General features: G+C 49.4%; 1 protein-coding gene across 6 annotated transcripts in view; it reads left to right on the forward strand.

Annotated features, from left to right (window-relative positions):
- LOC109871646 (zinc finger protein 521-like) overlaps nucleotides 1–21561 on the forward strand; it is a 150792-nt gene that overhangs the window by 73499 nt on the left and 55732 nt on the right. For 4 of the 6 annotated variants that reach the window (XM_031806541.1, XM_031806542.1, XM_020462573.2 and 1 more), the window contains exons 4-5: nucleotides 9150–12715; nucleotides 13142–13226. In XM_031806541.1, coding sequence (XP_031662401.1) covers nucleotides 9506–12715; nucleotides 13142–13226 — 3295 coding nt within the window. In that variant the 5' untranslated portion in view covers nucleotides 9150–9505. The remainder of the gene's footprint in view (nucleotides 1–9149; nucleotides 12716–13141; nucleotides 13227–21561) is intronic. The other 2 variants (XM_031806543.1, XM_031806540.1) reach the window with 1 other exon arrangement.

Raw genomic sequence — 21561 nt, forward strand, 5'->3', positions numbered from 1 at the left:
GTTATAGCAGCAATGGGGGGAACAACTCCATATGAATGCCCCGGAATGAGATGTTCGACGAGCAGGTGCCCACATACTTTTGGTCATATAGTGCATCTCTAGCTTAAACAGACAGATTTTGATGGGGATTTATTTATTATGTCAATTTGATTTCTGTGGGGCCGTGGAAATTGTAGGCTAAGGGTTAAAGGAAAGAAGGGAGGGGTGGAGAAGGAGAGAGAGAGAGAGCGAGAGAGAGACCAACAGATTGAGCAAGAGAGAAAAGGGACGAGAGAAAGAGAGAGGGGCTAATATAAGACTGAGGAAAGAACCCAGTGAGAGAGACCAGAGAGAGAGGAATGACTCCAGAGACCAGAGAGAGAGAGAGGAAAGACTCCAGAGACCAGAGAGAGAGAGAGGAAAGACTCCAGAGCCCAGAGAGAGAGAGAGGAAAGACTCCAGAGACCAGAGAGAGAGAGGAAAGACTCCAGAGCCCAGAGAGAGAGAGAGGAAAGACTCCAGAGCCCAGAGAGAGAGAGAGGAAAGACTCCAGAGCCCAGATAGAGAGAGGAAAGACTCCAGAGCCCAGAGAGAGAGAGAGAGGAAAGACTCCAGAGCCCAGATAGAGAGAGGAAAGACTCCAGAGCCCAGAGAGAGAGAGAGGAAAGACTCCAGAGCCCAGAGAGAGAGAGAGAGGAAAGACTCCAGAGCCCAGATAGAGAGAGGAAAGACTCCAGAGCCCAGAGAGAGAGAGAGAGAGAGGAAAGACTCCAGATCCCAGAGAGAGAGAGAGAGGAAAGACTCCAGAGCCCAGATAGAGAGAGGAAAGACTCCAGAGCCCAGAGAGAGAGAGAGAGGAAAGACTCCAGATCCCAGAGAGAAAGAGAGAGGAAAGACTCCAGAGACCAGAGAGAGAGAGAGAGAGAGAGAGAGGAAAGACTCCAGAGACCAGACAGAGAGAGAGAGGAAAGACTCCAGAGACCAGAGAGAGAGGAAAGACTCCAGAGACCAGAGAGAGAGAGAGAGAGGAAAGACTCCAGAGCCCAGAGAGAGAGAGAGAGGAAAGACTCCAGAGCCCAGAGAGAGAGAGAGAGGAAAGACTCCAGAGACCAGAGAGAGAGGAAAGACTCCAGAGACCAGAGAGAGAGAGGAAAGACTCCAGAGCCCAGAGAGAGAGAGAGAGGAAAGACTCCAGAGCCCAGATAGACAGAGGAAAGACTCCAGAGCCCAGAGAGAGATAGGAAAGACTCCAGAGAGAGAGAGAGGAACGACTCCAGAGACCAGAGAGAGAGAGAGGAAAGACTCCAGAGACCAGAGAGAGAGAGAGGAAAGACTCCAGAGCCCAGAAAGAGAGAGAGAGAGGAAAGGCTCCAGAGACCAGAGAGAGAGAGAGAGAGAGGAAAGACTCCAGAGCCCAGAGAGAGAGAGAGAGGAAAGACTCCAGAGACCAGAGAGAGAGGAAAGACTCCAGAGACCAGAGAGAGAGAGGAAAGACTCCAGAGCCCAGAGAGAGAGAGAGAGGAAAGACTCCAGAGCCCAGAGAGAGAGAGAGGAAAGACTCCAGAGCCCAGATAGAGAGAGGAAAGACTCCAGAGCCCAGAGAGAGAGAGAGAGGAAAGACTCCAGAGCCCAGATAGAGAGAGGAAAGACTCCAGAGCCCAGAGAGAGAGAGAGAGGAAAGACTCCAGAGCCCAGAGAGAGAGAGAGAGGAAAGACTCCAGAGCCCAGATAGAGAGAGGAAAGACTCCAGAGCCCAGAGAGAGAGAGAGAGAGAGGAAAGACTCCAGATCCCAGAGAGAGAGAGAGAGGAAAGACTCCAGAGCCCAGATAGAGAGAGGAAAGACTCCAGAGCCCAGAGAGAGAGAGAGAGGAAAGACTCCAGATCCCAGAGAGAAAGAGAGAGGAAAGACTCCAGAGACCAGAGAGAGAGAGAGAGAGAGAGAGAGGAAAGACTCCAGAGACCAGAGAGAGAGGAAAGACTCCAGAGACCAGAGAGAGAGAGGAAAGACTCCAGAGCCCAGAGAGAGAGAGAGAGGAAAGACTCCAGAGCCCAGATAGACAGAGGAAAGACTCCAGAGCCCAGAGAGAGATAGGAAAGACTCCAGAGAGAGAGAGAGGAAAGACTCCAGAGCCCAGAGAGAGAGAGAGGAAAGACTCCAGAGCCCAGAGAGAGAGAGAGGAAAGACTCCAGAGCCCAGATAGAGAGAGGAAAGACTCCAGAGCCCAGAGAGAGAGAGGAAAGACTCCAGAGCCCAGATAGAGAGAGGAAAGACTCCAGAGCCCAGAGAGAGAGAGAGAGGAAAGACTCCAGAGCCCAGAGAGAGAGAGAGAGGAAAGACTCCAGAGCCCAGATAGAGAGAGGAAAGACTCCAGAGCCCAGAGAGAGAGAGAGAGGAAAGACTCCAGATCCCAGAGAGAGAGAGAGAGGAAAGACTCCAGAGCCCAGATAGAGAGAGGAAAGACTCCAGAGCCCAGAGAGAGAGAGAGAGGAAAGACTCCAGATCCCAGAGAGAAAGAGAGAGGAAAGACTCCAGAGACCAGAGAGAGAGAGAGAGAGAGAGAGGAAAGACTCCAGAGACCAGACAGAGAGAGAGAGGAAAGACTCCAGAGACCAGAGAGAGAGGAAAGACTCCAGAGACCAGAGAGAGAGAGAGAGAGGAAAGACTCCAGAGCCCAGAGAGAGAGAGAGAGGAAAGACTCCAGAGCCCAGAGAGAGAGAGAGAGGAAAGACTCCAGAGACCAGAGAGAGAGGAAAGACTCCAGAGACCAGAGAGAGAGAGGAAAGACTCCAGAGCCCAGAGAGAGAGAGAGAGGAAAGACTCCAGAGCCCAGATAGACAGAGGAAAGACTCCAGAGCCCAGAGAGAGATAGGAAAGACTCCAGAGAGAGAGAGAGGAAAGACTCCAGAGACCAGAGAGAGAGAGAGGAAAGACTCCAGAGCCCAGAAAGAGAGAGAGAGAGGAAAGGCTCCAGAGACCAGAGAGAGAGAGAGGAAAGACTCCAGAGCCCAGAGAGAGAGAGAGAGAGGAACGACTCCAGAGCCCAGAGAGAGAGAGAGAGGAAAGACTCCAGAGACCAGAGAGAGAGAGAGGAAAGACTGCAGAGCCCAGAGAGAGAGAGAGGAAAGACTCCAGAGCCCAGAGAGAGAGAGGAAAGGCTCCAGAGACCAGAGAGAGAGAGAGAGGAAAGACTCCAGAGCCCAGAGAGAGAGAGAGGAAAGGCTCCAGAGACCAGAGAGAGAGAGAGAGGAAAGACTCCAGAGCCCAGAGAGAGAGAGGAAAGACTCCAGAGACCAGAGAGAGAGAGAGAGGAAAGACTCCAGAGACCAGAGAGAGAGAGGAAAGACTCCAGAGACCAGAGAGAGAGAGAGAGGAAAGACTCCAGAGACCAGAGAGAGAGGAAAGACTCCAGAGACCAGAGAGAGAGAGTTGAATGACTCCAGAGCCCAGATAGAGAGAGGAAAGACTCCAGAGCCCAGAGAGAGAGAGAGGAAAGAGACCAGAGAGAGAGAGAGGAAAGACTCCAGAGCCCAGAGAGAGAGGAAATACTCCAGAGCCCAGATAGAGAGAGGAAAGACTCCAGAGCCCAGAGAGAGAGAGAGAGGAAAGACTCCAGAGCCCAGAGAGAGAGGAAAGACTCCAGAGCCCAGAGAGAGAGAGAGCAAAGACTCCAGAGCCCAAAGAGAGAGAGAGGAAAGACTCCAGAGCCCAGAGAGGGAGAGAGAGAGGAAAGACTCCAGAGCCCAGAGAGAGAGAGAAGAAAGACTCCAGAGACCAGAGAGAGAGAGAGAGAGGAAAGACTCCAGAGCTCAGAGATAGAGAGAGGAAAGACTCCAGAGCCCAGAGAGAGAGAGAGAGGAAAGACTCCAAAGCCCAGAGAGAGAGTGGAAAGACTCCAGAGCCCAGAGAGAGAGAGAGGAAAGACTCCAGAGCCCAGAGAGAGAGAGAGAGAGGAAAGACTCCAGAGCCCAGAGAGAGAGAGAGAGAGAGGAAAGACTCCAGAGAGAGAGAGAGAGGAAAGAGTCCAGAGCCCAGAGAGAGAGAGAGAAGAAAGACTCCAGAGCCCAGAGAGAGAGAGAGGAAAGACTCCAGAGCCCAGAGAGAGAGAGGAAAGGCTCCAGAGACCAGAGAGAGAGAGAGAGAGAGGAAAGACTCCAGAGCCCAGAGAGAGAGAGGAAAGACTCCAGAGCCCAGAGAGAGAGAGAGGAAAGACGACTCCAGAGCCCAGAGAGAGAGAGGAAAGGCTCCAGAGACCAGAGAGAGAGAGAGAGGAAAGACTCCAGAGCCCAGAGAGAGAGAGAGAGAGAGCGAGAGAGAGAGGAAAGACTCCAGAGCCCAGAGAGAGAGAGGAAAGACTCCAGAGCCCAGAAAGAGAGAGAGGAAAGACTCCAGAGCCCAGAGAGAGAGAGAGAGAGGAAAGACTCCAGAGCCCAGAGAGAGAGAGGAAAGACTCCAGAGACCAGAGAGAGAGAGAGGAAAGACTCCAGACAGAGAGAGGAAAGACTCCAGAGACCAGAGAGAGAGAGAGGAAAGACTCCAGAGCCCAGAGAGAGAGAGAGGAAAGACTCCAGAGCCCAGAGAGAGAGAGGAAAGACTCCAGAGCCCAGAGAGAGAGAGAGAGGAAAGACTCCAGAGACCAGAGAGAGGAAAGACTTCAGAGACCAGAGAGAGAGAGGAAAGACTCCAGAGCCCAGAGAGAGAGAGAGAGGAAAGACTCCAGAGCCCAGAGAGAGAGGAAAGACTCCAGAGCCCAGAGAGAGAGAGAGCAAAGACTCCAGAGCCCAAAGAGAGAGAGAGGAAAGACTCCAGAGCCCAGAGAGGGAGAGAGAGAGGAAAGACTCCAGAGCCCAGAGAGAGAGAGAAGAAAGACTCCAGAGACCAGAGAGAGAGAGAGAGAGGAAAGACTCCAGAGCTCAGAGATAGAGAGAGGAAAGACTCCAGAGCCCAGAGAGAGAGAGAGAGGAAAGACTCCAAAGCCCAGAGAGAGAGTGGAAAGACTCCAGAGCCCAGAGAGAGAGAGAGGAAAGACTCCAGAGCCCAGAGAGAGAGAGAGAGAGGAAAGACTCCAGAGCCCAGAGAGAGAGAGAGAGAGAGGAAAGACTCCAGAGAGAGAGAGAGAGGAAAGAGTCCAGAGCCCAGAGAGAGAGAGAGAAGAAAGACTCCAGAGCCCAGAGAGAGAGAGAGGAAAGACTCCAGAGCCCAGAGAGAGAGAGGAAAGGCTCCAGAGACCAGAGAGAGAGAGAGAGAGAGGAAAGACTCCAGAGCCCAGAGAGAGAGAGGAAAGACTCCAGAGCCCAGAGAGAGAGAGAGAGGAAAGACGACTCCAGAGCCCAGAGAGAGAGAGGAAAGGCTCCAGAGACCAGAGAGAGAGAGAGAGGAAAGACTCCAGAGCCCAGAGAGAGAGAGAGAGAGAGCGAGAGAGAGAGGAAAGACTCCAGAGCCCAGAGAGAGAGAGGAAAGACTCCAGAGCCCAGAAAGAGAGAGAGGAAAGACTCCAGAGCCCAGAGAGAGAGAGAGAGAGGAAAGACTCCAGAGCCCAGAGAGAGAGAGGAAAGACTCCAGAGACCAGAGAGAGAGAGAGGAAAGACTCCAGACAGAGAGAGGAAAGACTCCAGAGACCAGAGAGAGAGAGAGGAAAGACTCCAGAGCCCAGAGAGAGAGAGAGGAAAGACTCCAGAGCCCAGAGAGAGAGAGGAAAGACTCCAGAGCCCAGAGAGAGAGAGAGAGGAAAGACTCCAGAGACCAGAGAGAGGAAAGACTTCAGAGACCAGAGAGAGAGAGGAAAGACTCCAGAGAGAGAGAGAGGAAAGACTCCAGAGCCCAGAGAGAGAGAGAGGAAAGACTCCCGAGCCCAGAGAGAGAGAGGAAAGACTCCAGAGCCCAGAGAGAGAGAGAGGAAAGACTCCAGAGACCAGAGAGAGAGAGAGGAAAGACTCCAGAGACCAGAGAGAGAGAGAGGAAAGATTCCAGAGCCCAGAGAGAGAGAGAGAGGAAAGACTCCAGAGACCAGAGAGAGAGGAAAGACTCCAGAGCCCAGAGAGAGAGAGAGGAAAGACTCCAGAGCCCAGATAGAGAGAGGAAAGACTCCAGAGCCCAGAGAGAGAGCAGGGTAGAGGGACAGGCCCTAAGATGGAGGTCTTCCTCCCAGGACGTGACAGGCTGTTGGCTGTAGGATGCTCAGGAAGGCCTTGGCAGGCCAACAAAGACAGCCCTTCAGCTGCAGGGTGTACTTTTTCAGGCCCCAGCATCCCCTTTGGCAGCGGCACAGAGAGTGCTGGCGTGCAGAGGCCCCAGAGACGGACGGACGTGGAAGAAAAGGCCTTCTCGGCTCCCTGTTATTTACTCAGGCTGACAAGGACCTGGGTATTTCTTGTCTGGGTGAAGGAGGGGAAAAACAGGAGGGTCTCTCTATCTCTTAAGTCTCCTGGGGTTGAACAGTGCTTTCATCTGCCGTTGTTCACACACTTGTCGTGACGGTCGTGTGTGTTTTACCTGAGCTGTTGACCTCAAGCACCATGGTGATATATGATGGCCACCCTCCGGTATGAGATATAGTCAAATATTTTGTGTAGTAAACACAAGTTATCTCAAAAGTACTAGCTTCGAGGAGTCAGTAACCACCTGTTTGTCGAAAGCCATATCAGTGGGCCTTTTGAATGGTACACCAACGTCCTTTCAGAACGAGACAACGCATTAGTGGGAATAAGAACGGTACAGAGAAAGCAGCGAAGATATGATTCAGAAGACATTGGAGAACACGTGTACGATTAACAATACTGTACTCACATGTCCAATGTCAACACAGCTGTCATGTCTACACACAGATCATTAATTCACTTGTGTTAATCAACAATGATGCACCATGAGAATGTTAATTCAATTAGGCGCTGGACAGTTCAACTCAAATGATGACCCACTTGTATAATCCTTGTGTACATTACTCATGACTCCCGCTCCCCCGCTGTTTGGTATGTCTGTTGACTAATGTATGCAGCTCAGTGTAATAAAAACATTATATACATTGTTAATGAACTAAACAAAGAACGGAGGAGGCAGCCTTGACAGCATCGCAATGTCTGCCGGCCGTGCCATCATCATTTAAGACAAGCAGGATTTAATTTTATATATATTTCCTGTATCTGGCTATGTGTTTGTTTGTTTTGGTGTTGTCTCCGAGCCAACATGTTTGACTGTAAGGCATTGGTTAGGGTCATTTCTCTCTGCTCTGCTGTCTACTCCTATCCTGGGAGAATGTGTGTGTGTGTGTGTGTGTGTGTGTGTGTGTGTGTGTGTGTGTGTGTGTGTGTGTGTGTGTGTGTGTGTGTGTGTGTGTGTGTGTGTGTGTGTGTGTGTGTGTGTGTGTGTGTGTGTGTGTGTGTGTGTGTGGAGGAGGGCATTCCACTGACTCACCCATCCTCCCTCCAACCAGAAAAAAACAACATGGATGAACTACATAAAGAAAGAAGATAAATCAGGCAAGGTTTGGTTTGCTGCTCCTTGGGTTTGACTCAGAGCTTGTGCAAAGTGGGCAGTGTGCCAGGGACAGGGGGGTGAAGGGGGGTCGGAGGTGGGAGGTAGGCAGGCCGTCCTCAATGTGCTGCTTTCAGCAGTTTGGAGGGGCAGGGGAATAACCTCCGACCCCATCTGTTTCCTGAAGATAGGCCCTGACGGGTGTAAGTACTCAGTGAGGGCATGTTATCCTGACTAAGGGCAGATCTTTCTCCCCAGCAAAAACAACAGAATGGGAGGGAGGGAGGGAATGGGGGGGGGGGGGGGAGAAAGACTTATTCGTCAGCTAAAAGATAGCATGGTGAAAGGGAAGGTTGGATCCTGGAATGATCCAGGCATTATGCTTTTCCTTTGTCCATCCCATGAATCTGTGCAGTTTCCTCTTGTTTTTCCCGTTCCAAGTTTTGGCCTTTTGACTTTGGCTTTCTTTCCGAAGGGGTTGGAATTACGTTGTTTTATTTAAATAAGGAAGTTCACAGCACTTAGAATTCGGCAGAGGGAAGAAGTGGTCCATCACCTTTTGAACCTGCTGGAAACGGGTTTTCTGCATTTTCCACTTTATATCACACTGTGTTCTGTATTCCGCACCATTGGAATGTCAATGAATAACCGATTTTGATAAAGAGACAGTAAATTAACGAAAAAAAAGCGATGGCACGTACTTCACTGCACCTGCTTGTCCTTGGGTGAAGTATTTATCCTCCCCGTGCTCCGCCCATCTCTCTCGCTCTCTCTCTCTCTCTCTCTCTCTCTCTCTCTGACCTCACCCTAACCCTACACAGTGCCCCTAAAGCACCGGCTGCCTTATGGCTCCATTCAGCCAGTAATCACTCAGCTGAGCCAATATTCTATAATCTAATATCCATAGACAAATTGTCAGAACAGACCGCTTCTCCCTTACAAAGTCATCCGTTTGCGGTCGTGACGAGAGTGTTATTCTGTGTTTGAATTACTGTGCATTCATTTGTTTAAATTCTCCCTTAAAATGTTCTAAGATGTGGACTTTTGTTTTCTTCTCTCCCTTGACATGAGGTCATTTTAAAGTCTATTTCTTCTAAACTATTCAGGTCATTTTTAAAGAATAATAGAAATGGTCTAATTTACCTCATGTGGGGGTTACATCTTGAAGCTCCCCATTGCCTTGTGTTGGGGATTAAATGTCAGAGAGATTTTAAGTCACAGCGGGCTAAGCCATTACATGGCCACATACAAGGTTAATTGTGGTAAAATAATTTACATTTTTCTTTCCTTACCTGTAATTACACTTTGAATAGCAGGTTGAAGTGTAGGTTTTTAGATAATTCATAAGGCGAGGAATTGTTACCTCTGAGAGGCAAGCATAATGCAGTAGCAAGAGGAAAAATGTCCAAGTAACAAAGGAATGTAAATTCATACTTAGCTACCTTGCAATTACCATACTGACTAATGCCACAGCAGCCCACCTTTACTATTTAACAGAGCTGAGACAAATGACTTCCTAATGAAATCTGACAAAACACCTTCTCTCTTTCCCCATCTCCCTCTTGTTCCTCATTTTCGCCTTCTTCTATCTCATATGCTCTCTCTCTCTTATGCTCTCTGCGTCTCTGTGTCTCTGTGTGTCTCTCTCTCTCTCTCTCTCTCTCTCTCTCTCTCTCTTTGTACCTCTGTAACTCTGTATAGATGGTGTTGATCTCGAGGATGATCCTTCCTGTTCTTGGCCTGCATCATCTCCATCCAGTAAAGACCAGACTTCCCCCGGCCACGGTGAAGACTATGATTTTGGCGAGGATGAAGGGGGCCCCGGCCTGCCGTACCCATGCCAGTTCTGCGATAAGTCCTTCAGCCGTCTGAGCTTCCTGAAGCGCCACGAGCAGAGCCACGGTGACAAGCTCCCCTTTAGCTGCACCTTCTGCAGCCGCCTGTTCAAGCACAAGCGTAGCCGCGACCGCCACGTCAAGCTGCACACCGGCGACAAAAAGTACCACTGTGGCGAGTGCGACTCGGCCTTCTCACGCAGCGACCACCTCAAGATCCATATGAAAACCCACGCCTCCAACAAGCCCCACAAGTGCCCTGTGTGCCGCCGGGGCTTTCTCTCCTCCAGCTCCCTACATGGACACATGCAGGTCCACGAGCGGGGCAAAGACGGTGGTGGCGGGGGGCCAGGTAGCGGCCTCTCCAGAGAGGAGTGGAAGCTGAAGGAGACGAGGAAGTGCAGCCGCTGCGAGGAGGGTTTTGATGTCCCTGAGGAGTTGCAAAGGCACATCGCTGAGTGCCACCCAGAGTGCTCTCCGTCGGAGGACGGGGGCCTGTGTGGCGCCTTGCAGTGCATCTATTGCCACGAGCCATTCAGCGACGAGGGTGTCCTGCTGACCCACATTGACCAGGCCCACAGCCGCGACCGCAAAGGTCACAACTGCGCCGTCTGCTCCGAGCACTTCCTCTCTGTGGAGGACCTCTACGCCCACATGGATGTCCACCAGCTCCCCGAATCCAGTAACCACAGCAACAGCCCATCCCTGCTCACTGTGGGCTACACCTCTGTCTCCAGCACCACCCCAGACTCCAACCTCTCCGTCGACAGCTCCACCATGGTGGAGGCAGCCCCGCCCATACCCAAGACCCGGGGGAGGAGAAAGAGGGCCGCCCAGCACACCTCACACGACATTGGGGGCCGTTCGTCCAAGCAGCCCAAGATTTCCTACAGCTGTATCTACTGCAACAAGCAGGTGTTCTCTAGCCTTGCCGTGCTTCAGATACACCTGCGGACCATGCACCTTGACAAACCTGAGCAGGCACACACCTGTCAGTTCTGCCTAGAGGTGCTTCCCTCCCTGTTCAACCTGAACGAGCACCTGAAGCAGGTGCACAATGCCGAGGACCATGCCACCCTGCTGGGCAGCCTGCCTGACACCCTGCTCCAGTGTAATTTCTGCACCGAGGTTTTAAGTGACCTCAACTCTCTTCAAGAACACATCCGCTGCTCCCACGGCTTCCCCAGCCCCGTGGCCAAGGAGAGTAACGCCTTCTTCTGTCCCCAGTGTTTCATGGGATTCCTGACTGAGGCCACCCTGGAGGAGCACGTCCGTCAGACCCACTGTGACGGGGGCAGCCTGCGTTTCGACTCCCCTCTAGAGGTGACTCCCAAGGAGCCCATTGTGGAGGTGTACTCCTGCTCCTACTGCACCAACTCGCCCATCTTCAACAGCGTTCTGAAGCTGAACAAGCACATTAAAGAAAACCACAAGAACATTCCGCTGGCACTGAACTACATCAACAATGGAAAGAAGTCTCTGCGGACCCTCAGCCCTTCCTCACCCATATCGATTGATCAATCTTTCCTTCATGGTTCCTCCTCTCGCAGCAATCGTGGCACTAGCGAGTTCATCTGCAACCAGTGTGGGGCCAAGTACACCAGCCTGGACCTGTTCCAGACCCACCTGAAGACTCACCTGGATGGGATGCAGCCCCAACTCAACTGCCCCCAGTGCAACAAGGACTTCCCCAACCAGGAGTCCCTGCTGAAGCATGTGACGGTCCACTTTACCATCACCTCCACTTACTACATCTGTGAGAGCTGCGACAAGCAGTTCACCTCGGTAGACGACCTGCAAAAACACCTGCTGGACATGCACACATTTGTGTTCTTCCGCTGCACCCTCTGCCAGGAAGTGTTTGACTCCAAGGTGTCCACCCAGCTCCACCTGGCTGTCAAGCACAGCAATGAGAAGAAGGTGTACCGCTGCACATCCTGCAACTGGGACTTCAGGCACGAGGCCGACCTGCAGCTGCATGTCAAGCACAGCCACCTGGAGAATCAGGGCCGGGCCCACCGCTGCATCTTCTGTGGGGAGTCCTTCGGCACGGAGGTGGAGCTGCAGTGCCACATCACCACACACAGCAAGAAGTACAACTGCCGCTTCTGCAGCAAGGCCTTCCACGCCATCGTACTTCTGGAAAAGCACCTGAGGGAAAAGCACTGTGTGTTCGAGGGCAAGGCCCAGAACTGTGGTGCGAATGGATCCACCACCGGAGGAGCGGACCACCACCCGGCGGCCAAGGACGACGCAGAGCTACAGGGTCTCCTGTCCAACAGCCATGGTGCAGGAGCGGCAGGATCAGGAGGCGTGTTGGAGTCCCCAAACAACCACGATGGGAGTGAGGAGGAGGTGGACACCGCTGACCCCTTGTTTGGGTGTGACATCTGCGGGGCGTCATACACCATGGACTCACTCCTCACCAACCACCAGCTCCGAGACCACAACATCCGCCCGGGCGAGAGCGCCATGGCGAAGAGGAAGTCGGACATGATCAAGGGCACCCACAAGTGTAACGTCTGCCAGCGCACCTTCTTTTCAGAGGCAGGTCTGAGGGAACACATGCAGACCCACCTGGGCCCCGTCAAGCACTACATGTGTCCCATCTGCGGAGAGCGTTTCCCCTCGCTGCTCACACTGACCGAGCACAAGGTCACCCACAGCAAGAGCCTAGACACGGGCAGTTGCCGCATCTGCAAGATGCCCCTGCAGAGCGAGGAGGACTTCATGGAGCACTGCCAGATGCACCCCGACCTGCGGAACTCCCTGACGGGCTTCCGCTGTGTGGTATGCATGCAGACCGTCACCTCCACCCTGGAGCTCAAGATTCACGGCACCTTCCACATGCAGAAGACAGGCACCATGTCCACCAACCACCCCATTGGCCGCACCACCAATCTCGCCTCCCACCACCACAACCAGCATCACCACCAACAACACCACCAGGCCAACCAGAAACTCTTCAAGTGTGCCTCGTGCCTGAAGGAGTTCCGCTCCAAATCTGACCTGGTGAAGCTGGACATCAACGGGCTGCCTTACGGGCTGTGTGCCGCATGTGTCAGCGCCGCCGGCTCAAAGAGCTCCAGCCCCACGGTGATGAATGGAGGCAGGCAGCAGCAGCAGGGAGGGGGAGGAGCCACGACCCCAGCCATGCCTGTAACAGCATGGACCGCTCAGACGGAGAGACTCAGCCCCAGAGAGGGGAAAGGCAAGCCGCCCCATTCATCGTCATCGCCCTCCTCCTCTATTTCCTCGACCGCCACCAAGACACGGTGCACCAGCTGCAACGTGAAGTTTGAGTCGGAGGCTGAGCTGCAGAACCACGTCCAGACGGTGCACAGGGAGCAGGGAGGGGACAGCAACAGCGGGCAGCTCAGGACCCCACAAGTCTCCCCCATGCCCAGGGCCAGCCCCTCACAGACTGAGGAGGTGAGAGAACTTAATACAATGGAGATGAACACAATGAGCCAGTTTCCCGGACAGAGATTAAGCCTAGTCCTAGACTATAAAGCTATTTCAATGGAGATTCTTAATTGACCATGTCTTTTAGTCCAGAACTAGGCTTAACATGTGTCTGGGAAACCCATATATTATTTAACTAATGTGTTAGAAAATGGCCAAATTCGAAAAGTATCCACGTTTTTTGGTTGTTAATTAAACGCAGACATTAGTTACAGGATTTCTAGCCAAAGAAGTGCTCAGTAATTCCTCCGAGTGCTCAGTAAGTCCTCCGAGTGCTCAGTAAGTCCTCCGAGTGCTCAGTAAGTCCTCCGAGTGCTCAGTAAGAATGTGACATTGATGTACTCTAAATCCATGTGTCCTTGTGTTGTCCTTTTCTCTTGGTTTCTTGCTTAGAAGAAGACCTACCAGTGCATCAAGTGTCAGATGGTCTTCTACAGCGAATGGGACATCCAGGTCCACGTGGCCAATCACATGCTAGGTAAGAGAGGTTACTCAGTTCTTATTTTCTCTCTATGTTTATGGTCACTTTTATTTTTGGGGGAACTGTCTCAAGTAGTCAAACTATTCAACATATTTCCCCAAGATATTACATTTCTATTACATTTTGGTCGTTTAGCAGATGCTCTTATCCAGAGCATATTACTACACGTGGCTTTACATCTTTCACATTCTCCCTTCAGTGTAGTACTAAATACACCCTTTGTTGTAATACAAATAAGTAATGTTCGCATAACTATATAATATTCAAACCTCTATGTCAATACCTTGTGAACTGATGATGGTAACCTCTGTGAAACACAAGCATGAACATGATGTGTGTGCCTGCCCTTGATTTTCAGACATTTTGGTCTGTCAGTGCTGAAATGCCTGATCCCGTATGAAATGTGTAAAAACAACCATGTAGCACAATTTGATGCATGTACGCTAAGTTCATCAAACAAGAGTCTAGATATACTTGAGTCAAATGTTATTCAACACATGATTATTCTGAAAGCTGGATTCACAACACAAAGAGCACACTCTTCTGTTCTATAATTCTCAAACGCCTTTACTTTTGGCGTTCATTTGTATGCAGGTAGAATAATTAGCGGAGAGCACACAATTCAAAGCCCAGGCTTCTTTCTTTCTTGCCTGAATTAAGTAGGCGTCTGAATTCCAGTCTCACCTTCCTTTACTCATTCATTTATTCATCTCGTTTGGCGGCTCTTTCATTACACTGCATTATCTGTTGTCTTCAGTGGGAGAGAGACTCATTGATCTGGAACCAACCCGCCTCTCTGTTTGGGATGCGCTCCTAGGCGCAGGTGAATTTAAACACGGCGGGCAATTCTATCAGGACCGCTGGGCAATTCTATCAGGAACACACTGTTTGTGCATAAACAATCACAGGCATGTGATTTGTGATTTTGATTTTGTGCTGTGTGCTGTGTGTGTGTGTGTGTGTGCATGTGCGTGTGTTTCTGTGTGACTGAAAGTGTATAAATGTGTGGTTGGTTTGTATTCATCTGATCTGCTCTCTCTACACTACTGGGGGTGCCTAATGCAACACCATGCTAGCACTAGTCCTTTCTCTATCAGAGGCTGGCATGGTGCATGCTGTTTTGGTACAAAACAACCCCCCTACTGGTTACTTTATGTCGTTCAGCCACACATACTATTCCCCCATAATGTTAGAATCCAAACAGTTTCAGAAAAAGAATGGATAGATGATTGGTTTATTGAAGGATGTCCTACTTTTCTGACTCTATTCGGAATAAATACAAATGTGCGTTGGATCAAAATTAAATATTGATTTATGGAATGTATGAAAAAAAAAACACTTCAAATAGATCAAATTGAAATAGATATGACAATAAATGCTTAGTAATTGCCTTAACTTATGTTATTACACCAACATTGTTCGGAGGTGACCTTGGTTGGTTGTATATGCTGAGGAATGTCTCTCTCTGCTCTCCCTATTCAACAATGGGAGGGTTAAACCCGGAGCAGGCTGTTATGACCACAAAGCCAATTTGGCCCCAAAAAACCCTGAAAACCCCACCTTCCTCATTTAGAAAAGGCTCTAAATACCTTCTTTCTCTCTCCCTGAAAAAGGGACACTTTCTCCCTTTAATGGCCATCTGCACAGGACAGGGGAAACGGGGGTCTGGGGTCATCTCCGCTCAGCTGTCAGCGTTATTAGCCTAGGTAATGGAGCAGTCGCTGGATTCATAGGGGTGCTGTTTTCAACCCATGCCCCACTTCACTTCTGCCCCCCTTTGCACTGGTGTCGCTTCACACTGATAACTCTATATATAGTGATGTGGCCTGACATACCACTATCGCTAAGTGTATGGAATAACAGGGCCCGAGAATTGTCTCACCGACCGAGACAGGACAATCTCAGCTGTCTATCTTTGTAATACAATAGTCTCCGAACGTAAGCCAAGTGCACTCTGTCTCCCCCTTCCTTCCTTCCCCTCTCTCCCCCATCCTAACCAAAAAGCTAGCTTTCCCTCTCTCCCCCATCCTGACCAAAGTGGTCAGAAGGAACCATTGTCCCCCCATGCGAATGCAGCATTCAGTCTGGTTTAACCAGGCTAGACCAGTCCTGGCCAAGCCCTGGAAACAGCCCCATGTGTCTTAAGATGGAGGCTGCAGCCTGCTAGGGCCCAGATGGATCAGTACACATTTGCTGTACAGCTGGTCGCTCTGTTTGGGGACCTGGTGTGATGCTCCTATGGAGAAAAAAATGATATCGCCACCATCCAAGGAGCAATTTAATAGCAGCGCAGAAGACAGCTGGCCACTCTTTAGTTTAGAGGTTTTTTTTGTTGGCATGGCGCACTTACAGAACTGAGGGTGTCCGATTCATCTCCAGAGACAAACACATTTATACTGCTTTCAGCTGTTGTGGTCATCAACCCACAAATCCCTCATTTGTATATTTTTTGTGTGTGTAGGATGCTGATTAAGGCATTCCACATCTTCCACACAGACAAAACAACGATGTGTGTCAGTCATCATCTGTTTAAGTTGAATGAGACAAAACGCTCGAACTGACATTCATTTTCCACTTATATTGTTTGTTTTGAACTGTTTGCCTTTGAAGGTCTTTCATATGTCAGTTAAGCCTGTTGGGTTTTAACCAGCAGGCCATCACCTCTCCACAGAGATTCACTTTAACCTCCCTGTGAACTCTGACATTTGGAAAATCATGGGGGGGGGTGGGGGGGGACTTTTGACCCATTTATCCTACTCTTCCAAATACCACTGTGTGGATTTGAGTGACCACTGACACGTTTGTAAAGCATGGGCACTGAGCATGGTGCTTAAAAGGTGAAAAAGGGTCCCCATTTTCACAGTTTTGATCCTTTCTTTTTACACTGGTCCAGCCCAAGTGGCTACTCCAGCCAAGGTGGCAAGGCTCAGAAGGACAATCATAAACCAACAAACCCTGGGCATCACATTCCAGAAAGTGGTTTTTGGGGTCACCTCTACCGGTTTTTGGGCTGGTGACAGGACAACGCTGAGCCTGCAGCCAAGTCAGGGAGGAGCCTTCTCCCTCTCACAGAGCCGGTGGCCTGGTCAGCCTGGTCAGAGGGGGGTGGGGGACGGGGAGAGGGAGGGGGAGGGGGAGAGGGAAAGGCACATTTGCTGTACAGCTGGCCGCTCTGTGTGAAGCAGGCACAGTGGGCCGTTACAGAGCTGGAGAGAGGAGGGTGAGGAGCATGAGGTCTCTAGCCCTCCTACAGTTTCTACCTCTCTCTGTTATCTCTCCGTCCCTGACTCTCCCTGACTCCGTTTTTCATACTAACCACCAATCTGGCAACCTGTACTGTGTTTGGCTTTTAGTGATGATAGGGTAAGCAGGGAAGTATAGCTGTATTTTAGAGTTAAAAAGCGTGTTTCTTTTTTCGTACAATCCACCAATCTGGCAACCCGTACTGTGTTTGGCTTTTAGTGATGATGGAGTAAGCAGGGAAGTATAGCAGTGTTTGAGGCTAAAATTCTTGTTTTGTTGCATTCTAAAGGGCTGCAAATTACCCCTGACACATATCCTCCTTGTTTTGGGTCCCTGGAGCAGCTTGGGCAATGGTGTGTTGATTATGCCATCTCTGTCACTGTCTCTTCTTCACTGGTGGCGACACACTCACTCACTCGCTACTCCATTAAAGGACATTTCTTTTCATGGTGCGTAAAGAAATGTGATGGTTTTAGTGTTGTCGTCCCCCCCCCCCCCCCCCCCCCCAAATGTCTGCCCTGAAATCCTCTTTTGATTTGCTTGTTATTACCACGAGACAGCATAACAATAAGATATAGCCTACCCGTGCTCTTCAGTGAATGAAAGTCATTCATAAGGCGCATACACATTTAGTCTGTTAACAAACATAGTGGAACGAGCTTCTCATTTCACTCCTTGGGGGCTGGATCAGACTCCTAAACCCAATAGTAAACACAACACACCACGGCAACAGGAACTGGATCAATGTTATGAAATAAATAAGAGAACAGACCAGCCCAGACCAGCCACTGGAAACAAAAGGAAGCCATGCGTACTGTATACAGAGTAGACAGAGTGTGATTTCCTAGCCTGTTTTTTTATTAATTGGTGATTAATAATAACGCCTCTCCGTTCGTTAGCACAGTCACCTCCTGTGCAGCCGAGTGTGCTGCTGCTAATATGCAATTAAGCGCACCTTCCTTCCCGTTACATTATACCTCTCTGCCTAGCTAATGTGGTGTCCACGAGTAGCATAGTGAAACAGGCTGCAAAGAAATATACTGCCTACAGTATCTTTAGTTTCAACACATTCAACTGCACAGTTTTTGCCTCATGGATTCTAGCTACTTCCTTGTAAAAAAAAAAAAAGTTACAAATGACTCCTTTAACTGAGAGACTGTCTGCATTAAAAACGTTTGCGGCATTGCGGTAAAGGTACAATTCATGGAAAGGTATGTTTGTTGTAAAGCAGGGGTTCTTGGCATCACCGTTGGGATGATCTGTTCCTAGGCCAGACAAGCTCAGTCTGATGTGGTCTTTATCAATAGATTTTCTTGACATTTCCCCACACCTCACAGACTAGGCCAACATGTGAGAAAATATGTGATGCTCCCACAGTTCATACGGTTTGTTTGCACAAGCTTTGAGCAAGCAATGTCTGGACTGGTAGGCAGATGATTGGTAGGCAGATGTCAGGTCACCATGGTGATTTTGTTTTGGCAAATCCTTTTGAGGAGATGTGGTTGCAGTACTCTATCTCATTGTTATCACCTACACTCAGCATACAATTTTCTCAACCTTTGCTTTTTGATATTTTGAAATCGTACCTCAGAATAGCATTATCTTATAATTAAAAACCTAATGAAGAATTTGGCTGTTGTAGCTGTAGCCCAGCTACCACGTAACATGGTTGCTCTGCCGACCTGGAATGAGCTCGAGGTAGAAAGCTCTTTCTTCCTGTTCTCCAATCCTGGCTTCTCTATGTTTTATTAATATACAGGAGGGATGTCTCCTTTAGAGTGTTAATGCCAACCCTTGTTCTGAAGTGCCCTATAAATACTGGATGATCAGAATTAACCTCTCCAGTCCTGTCCCTTCCTGGAGGTTCCGAGATGTCACCGAGGCCATCGGAGCATGCGCAGCACGGCCTGCCCCGGTCCGAGAGGGTTGCTAAGCAGTCAGACGGGGAGGGGGCTTATGGGAGCAGTGCAAACAGACAGCTCTGCCTTCGTAAAGGTCAACGGTGCAACCCACACCTCTCAAATCCCAGACCGTCGTCACATAGTGTGACCCAGACTCTAAGCGTGCCTGGAGTGAGATGCCTCCCTCCGGCCTGCATGGGGAGAATTACAGGGCTAACATTGTGTTGTGGTAGACTGACTTTGGCTTTAGAGGTTGTCACCAACAATGGTAGAGTCACTGATCTATCTATACCTGGATTATCTATGAACTCCTTCCCTGTTGGTGTCAGCTTGGAGAATATGCAGTAGTACATCCAGTTGAGATGTAAGATAACCATTTTGCTGGAAAGCATTACAGAGAAAACATCCCGGTGGTAAAGCCGCATCACAAGCAAGTTATGTGGCTATGAACCAACAACAAACAGCCTAAGATATACCCAATGAATCCACAAAGTTTTTGAAAACTGTTTATGGCGCACAATTGGTGTTTCCAAAGTGCTGTGTAACGATTGACTGTTCTCATCAACGCTTGGTGTGTGAACGACAGACATGGGAGGAGAGGGGAGGGGGGTAGAGCGTGAGCCCCTCAAAAGGCCCCCCAGCGTCAAAGCCTTAATAATCATGTGAGCGGTACTGGACTTCATTACCCTCCTGTTCGACAGGCGGAGTGCCAGCCTGGATCGCTGGCTGGCTGCGGCAAGGTCAACGTCGGAGGAAAAACCAGTTACTGTGTTACTCCGGAGCGGGAGCAGAACGGGAGTGGAGGAGAGGGGCTGCCATCTGTCAGCTCGGGCCTGCCATACCCGCAGAGCAAATGGACACGGGCGGCCAGAGGAGAGGCCACAGACACATCGAGCTAAACCCACCGAGCATAACACTGAGGCCTGGACGGACAGAGAGCCAGCCAAACGCAGAGCACGGAGATGGACCTTGATGCTGCAGATAAACACAGGGACAGTGCAGGGACAGTTGTGTGTACATAGAGCTAGCTAGCGCCGTATAGTTGGCACTGGGTTCTGTGTGTTTATGTCTGTTTGTTTCTTAGTGTGAGTGCACTATTGGGCTCTGGCTGTTATGAGTCCAGATGGCACAGTATTGAACACCAACATGATCTGTTGCAGTGTGTTGTTAGATTATAGTCATTCTTGACATTTTAGGTCTATTTGATAAAGACCTCCCTTTTCATGTTGTGGTCACTTGTCAGAGGAGAGAGGGTGTCATATTACATTTGCATTGTTGCCATTCAGAAGAGCTCTTGACATCTCTATACTGCCCCTACACTACTGTAGTAGTAACATGTACCTTTGCCATGCTGTACTTCCTGACTTGTACAACAACAGCCCCATATGAATAGCAGTTTTACAAGCGTCATCCCTTCGTTCTCAGGCATTGGAGGTTGTGTTGTTTCTCCTTGCCTCACCCTGTACAGTACACTGGGCCTGTGGACGAAACAAACTGGGCGTCTAATCTAGGGAGCGACCCTCTCAGTGAAGACCTTTACGATGCCCTCTGGCCAACGTGGAGCGGAGTGAAGGAACCCTGTGGAATGTTCCAGAGTGCTCTCTAATAGGTTTCAGGTGCTGCGGGCCACAGGCCAGCCCCCCCCCCCCTCCCAACCCCCCCTCCTGTGTCCCGTGTGATAGCAGACCTGCCTGCAGCCATGCAGTGAAAGCATCGCCATTTCTCCTGTCAAGGAGACAGGTCAGGCACATGAAAACGGACACCCATCATTTAGAGAGGAAATTGTCCCGTAGATTTTTACCCCCAGTTTCAGAGTCATTTTGACCTCCATTTAATTTGGTACCGTGTGGTATTCCCGTTGTTTGCCTGGGTGAAATGTTTCTTTAGCTTGTTTACTATACTCAGAATTATGCTACAGGCTACAAACAATTGCCATGTTCCCTTTAGGTCAATGAAAAGGTCAGTGTACAATTTCTTACAGTGGACTCTCCTTACCGTATCTCTTAACGTAGTAGATGAGGAGAAAACAGATCTGCACTTTATCTCTCCAACTCTTCCCCTCCTCAGCTCCTCCACTCAGAAAGTTCCTCCTTGCTTCCCCTGTTCCGTTCTGTGACTGCAGCCCCCTCAGGCTCCATCGTCAACACACTCCGGAACACTGGGAGAGGAGATGGTCCTGGGCGATTCCTTTCTCATTAATGGAACTCACACAGGAACTCCCAGGATGAAAGCTGCATGACATATTACGCATTCATGTTGATATATCATTGCTAGGTACAGATACTCGACTCTGCTGAGGAGGAATTGTGTCTGCGTGGCGCAGATTTAGCCTGTATCATGGTTTTAATTTAGAGGATCCGTTTCAGTTTTGTTATGTGGAGGATAACGTGTGTACTGTATTCATCATCTGCATGGAATTGTTGAATACTCATTTCTAATTGGCTTGAAGGGCATTCTAGAGCATGCATTGTTTCCCTTTAATGCACACTATATCAGCACAGTATAATTCAATGGCAATAGTTCATTCTTACATGTTCTATGTTTGAGCTGCTTTTGAAAGCAAAAGTCCATTTGAAAACATTATTTGCGTTGTATAATAGCAAGCTAGGACTGGTGGTTTGGTTAACGAAACTAGTAAGTCTGTTTGGTTACCAAGGCAACTACTTTAGCTATCTAGTCAACTTTCTTCCTACTTCAGTGGATGTTGAACACATTTCTACCTGCAAATGAACACATTTCTAGCGGCAAATGTGTTTCAGTTATAGCCATGGTATAAACGGAATAATGCAACTCTGTTGAAGGTCAGTTCCACTCCACGTGGAACACACCTTCCACGTCATTCCTTCTTTTCCATAGAACGCATATCCCCTCGTTGATTATCCTTTATTTACACGTTGAATCTTGTAATGCAAGACAGCAAGAGCATACACTATAGTTATTTTTGCCTTATCAACAGTTAAGTAAAGGCAAATCCTGTGCAAGATTCAGTGCCTTTTTGGTTCATGAGCTTAGATTTATGCTTTTGTTAAATATTTTGTTGAAGTCTATAATATCGTTGATCAGGAATTGTTTTTGTTGCCTTTGATTTTTTTTTTATTGACACATTTATCTTTATATTAATTTATATGATTATAAAAACACAACATAGTCAACTCGGACATAGACATTTGTTATTGACATGTTAAAAA

The sequence above is a fragment of the Oncorhynchus kisutch genome, linkage group LG27, assembly GCF_002021735.2.
Source record: "Oncorhynchus kisutch isolate 150728-3 linkage group LG27, Okis_V2, whole genome shotgun sequence".
Lineage (NCBI taxonomy): Eukaryota > Metazoa > Chordata > Actinopteri > Salmoniformes > Salmonidae > Oncorhynchus > Oncorhynchus kisutch.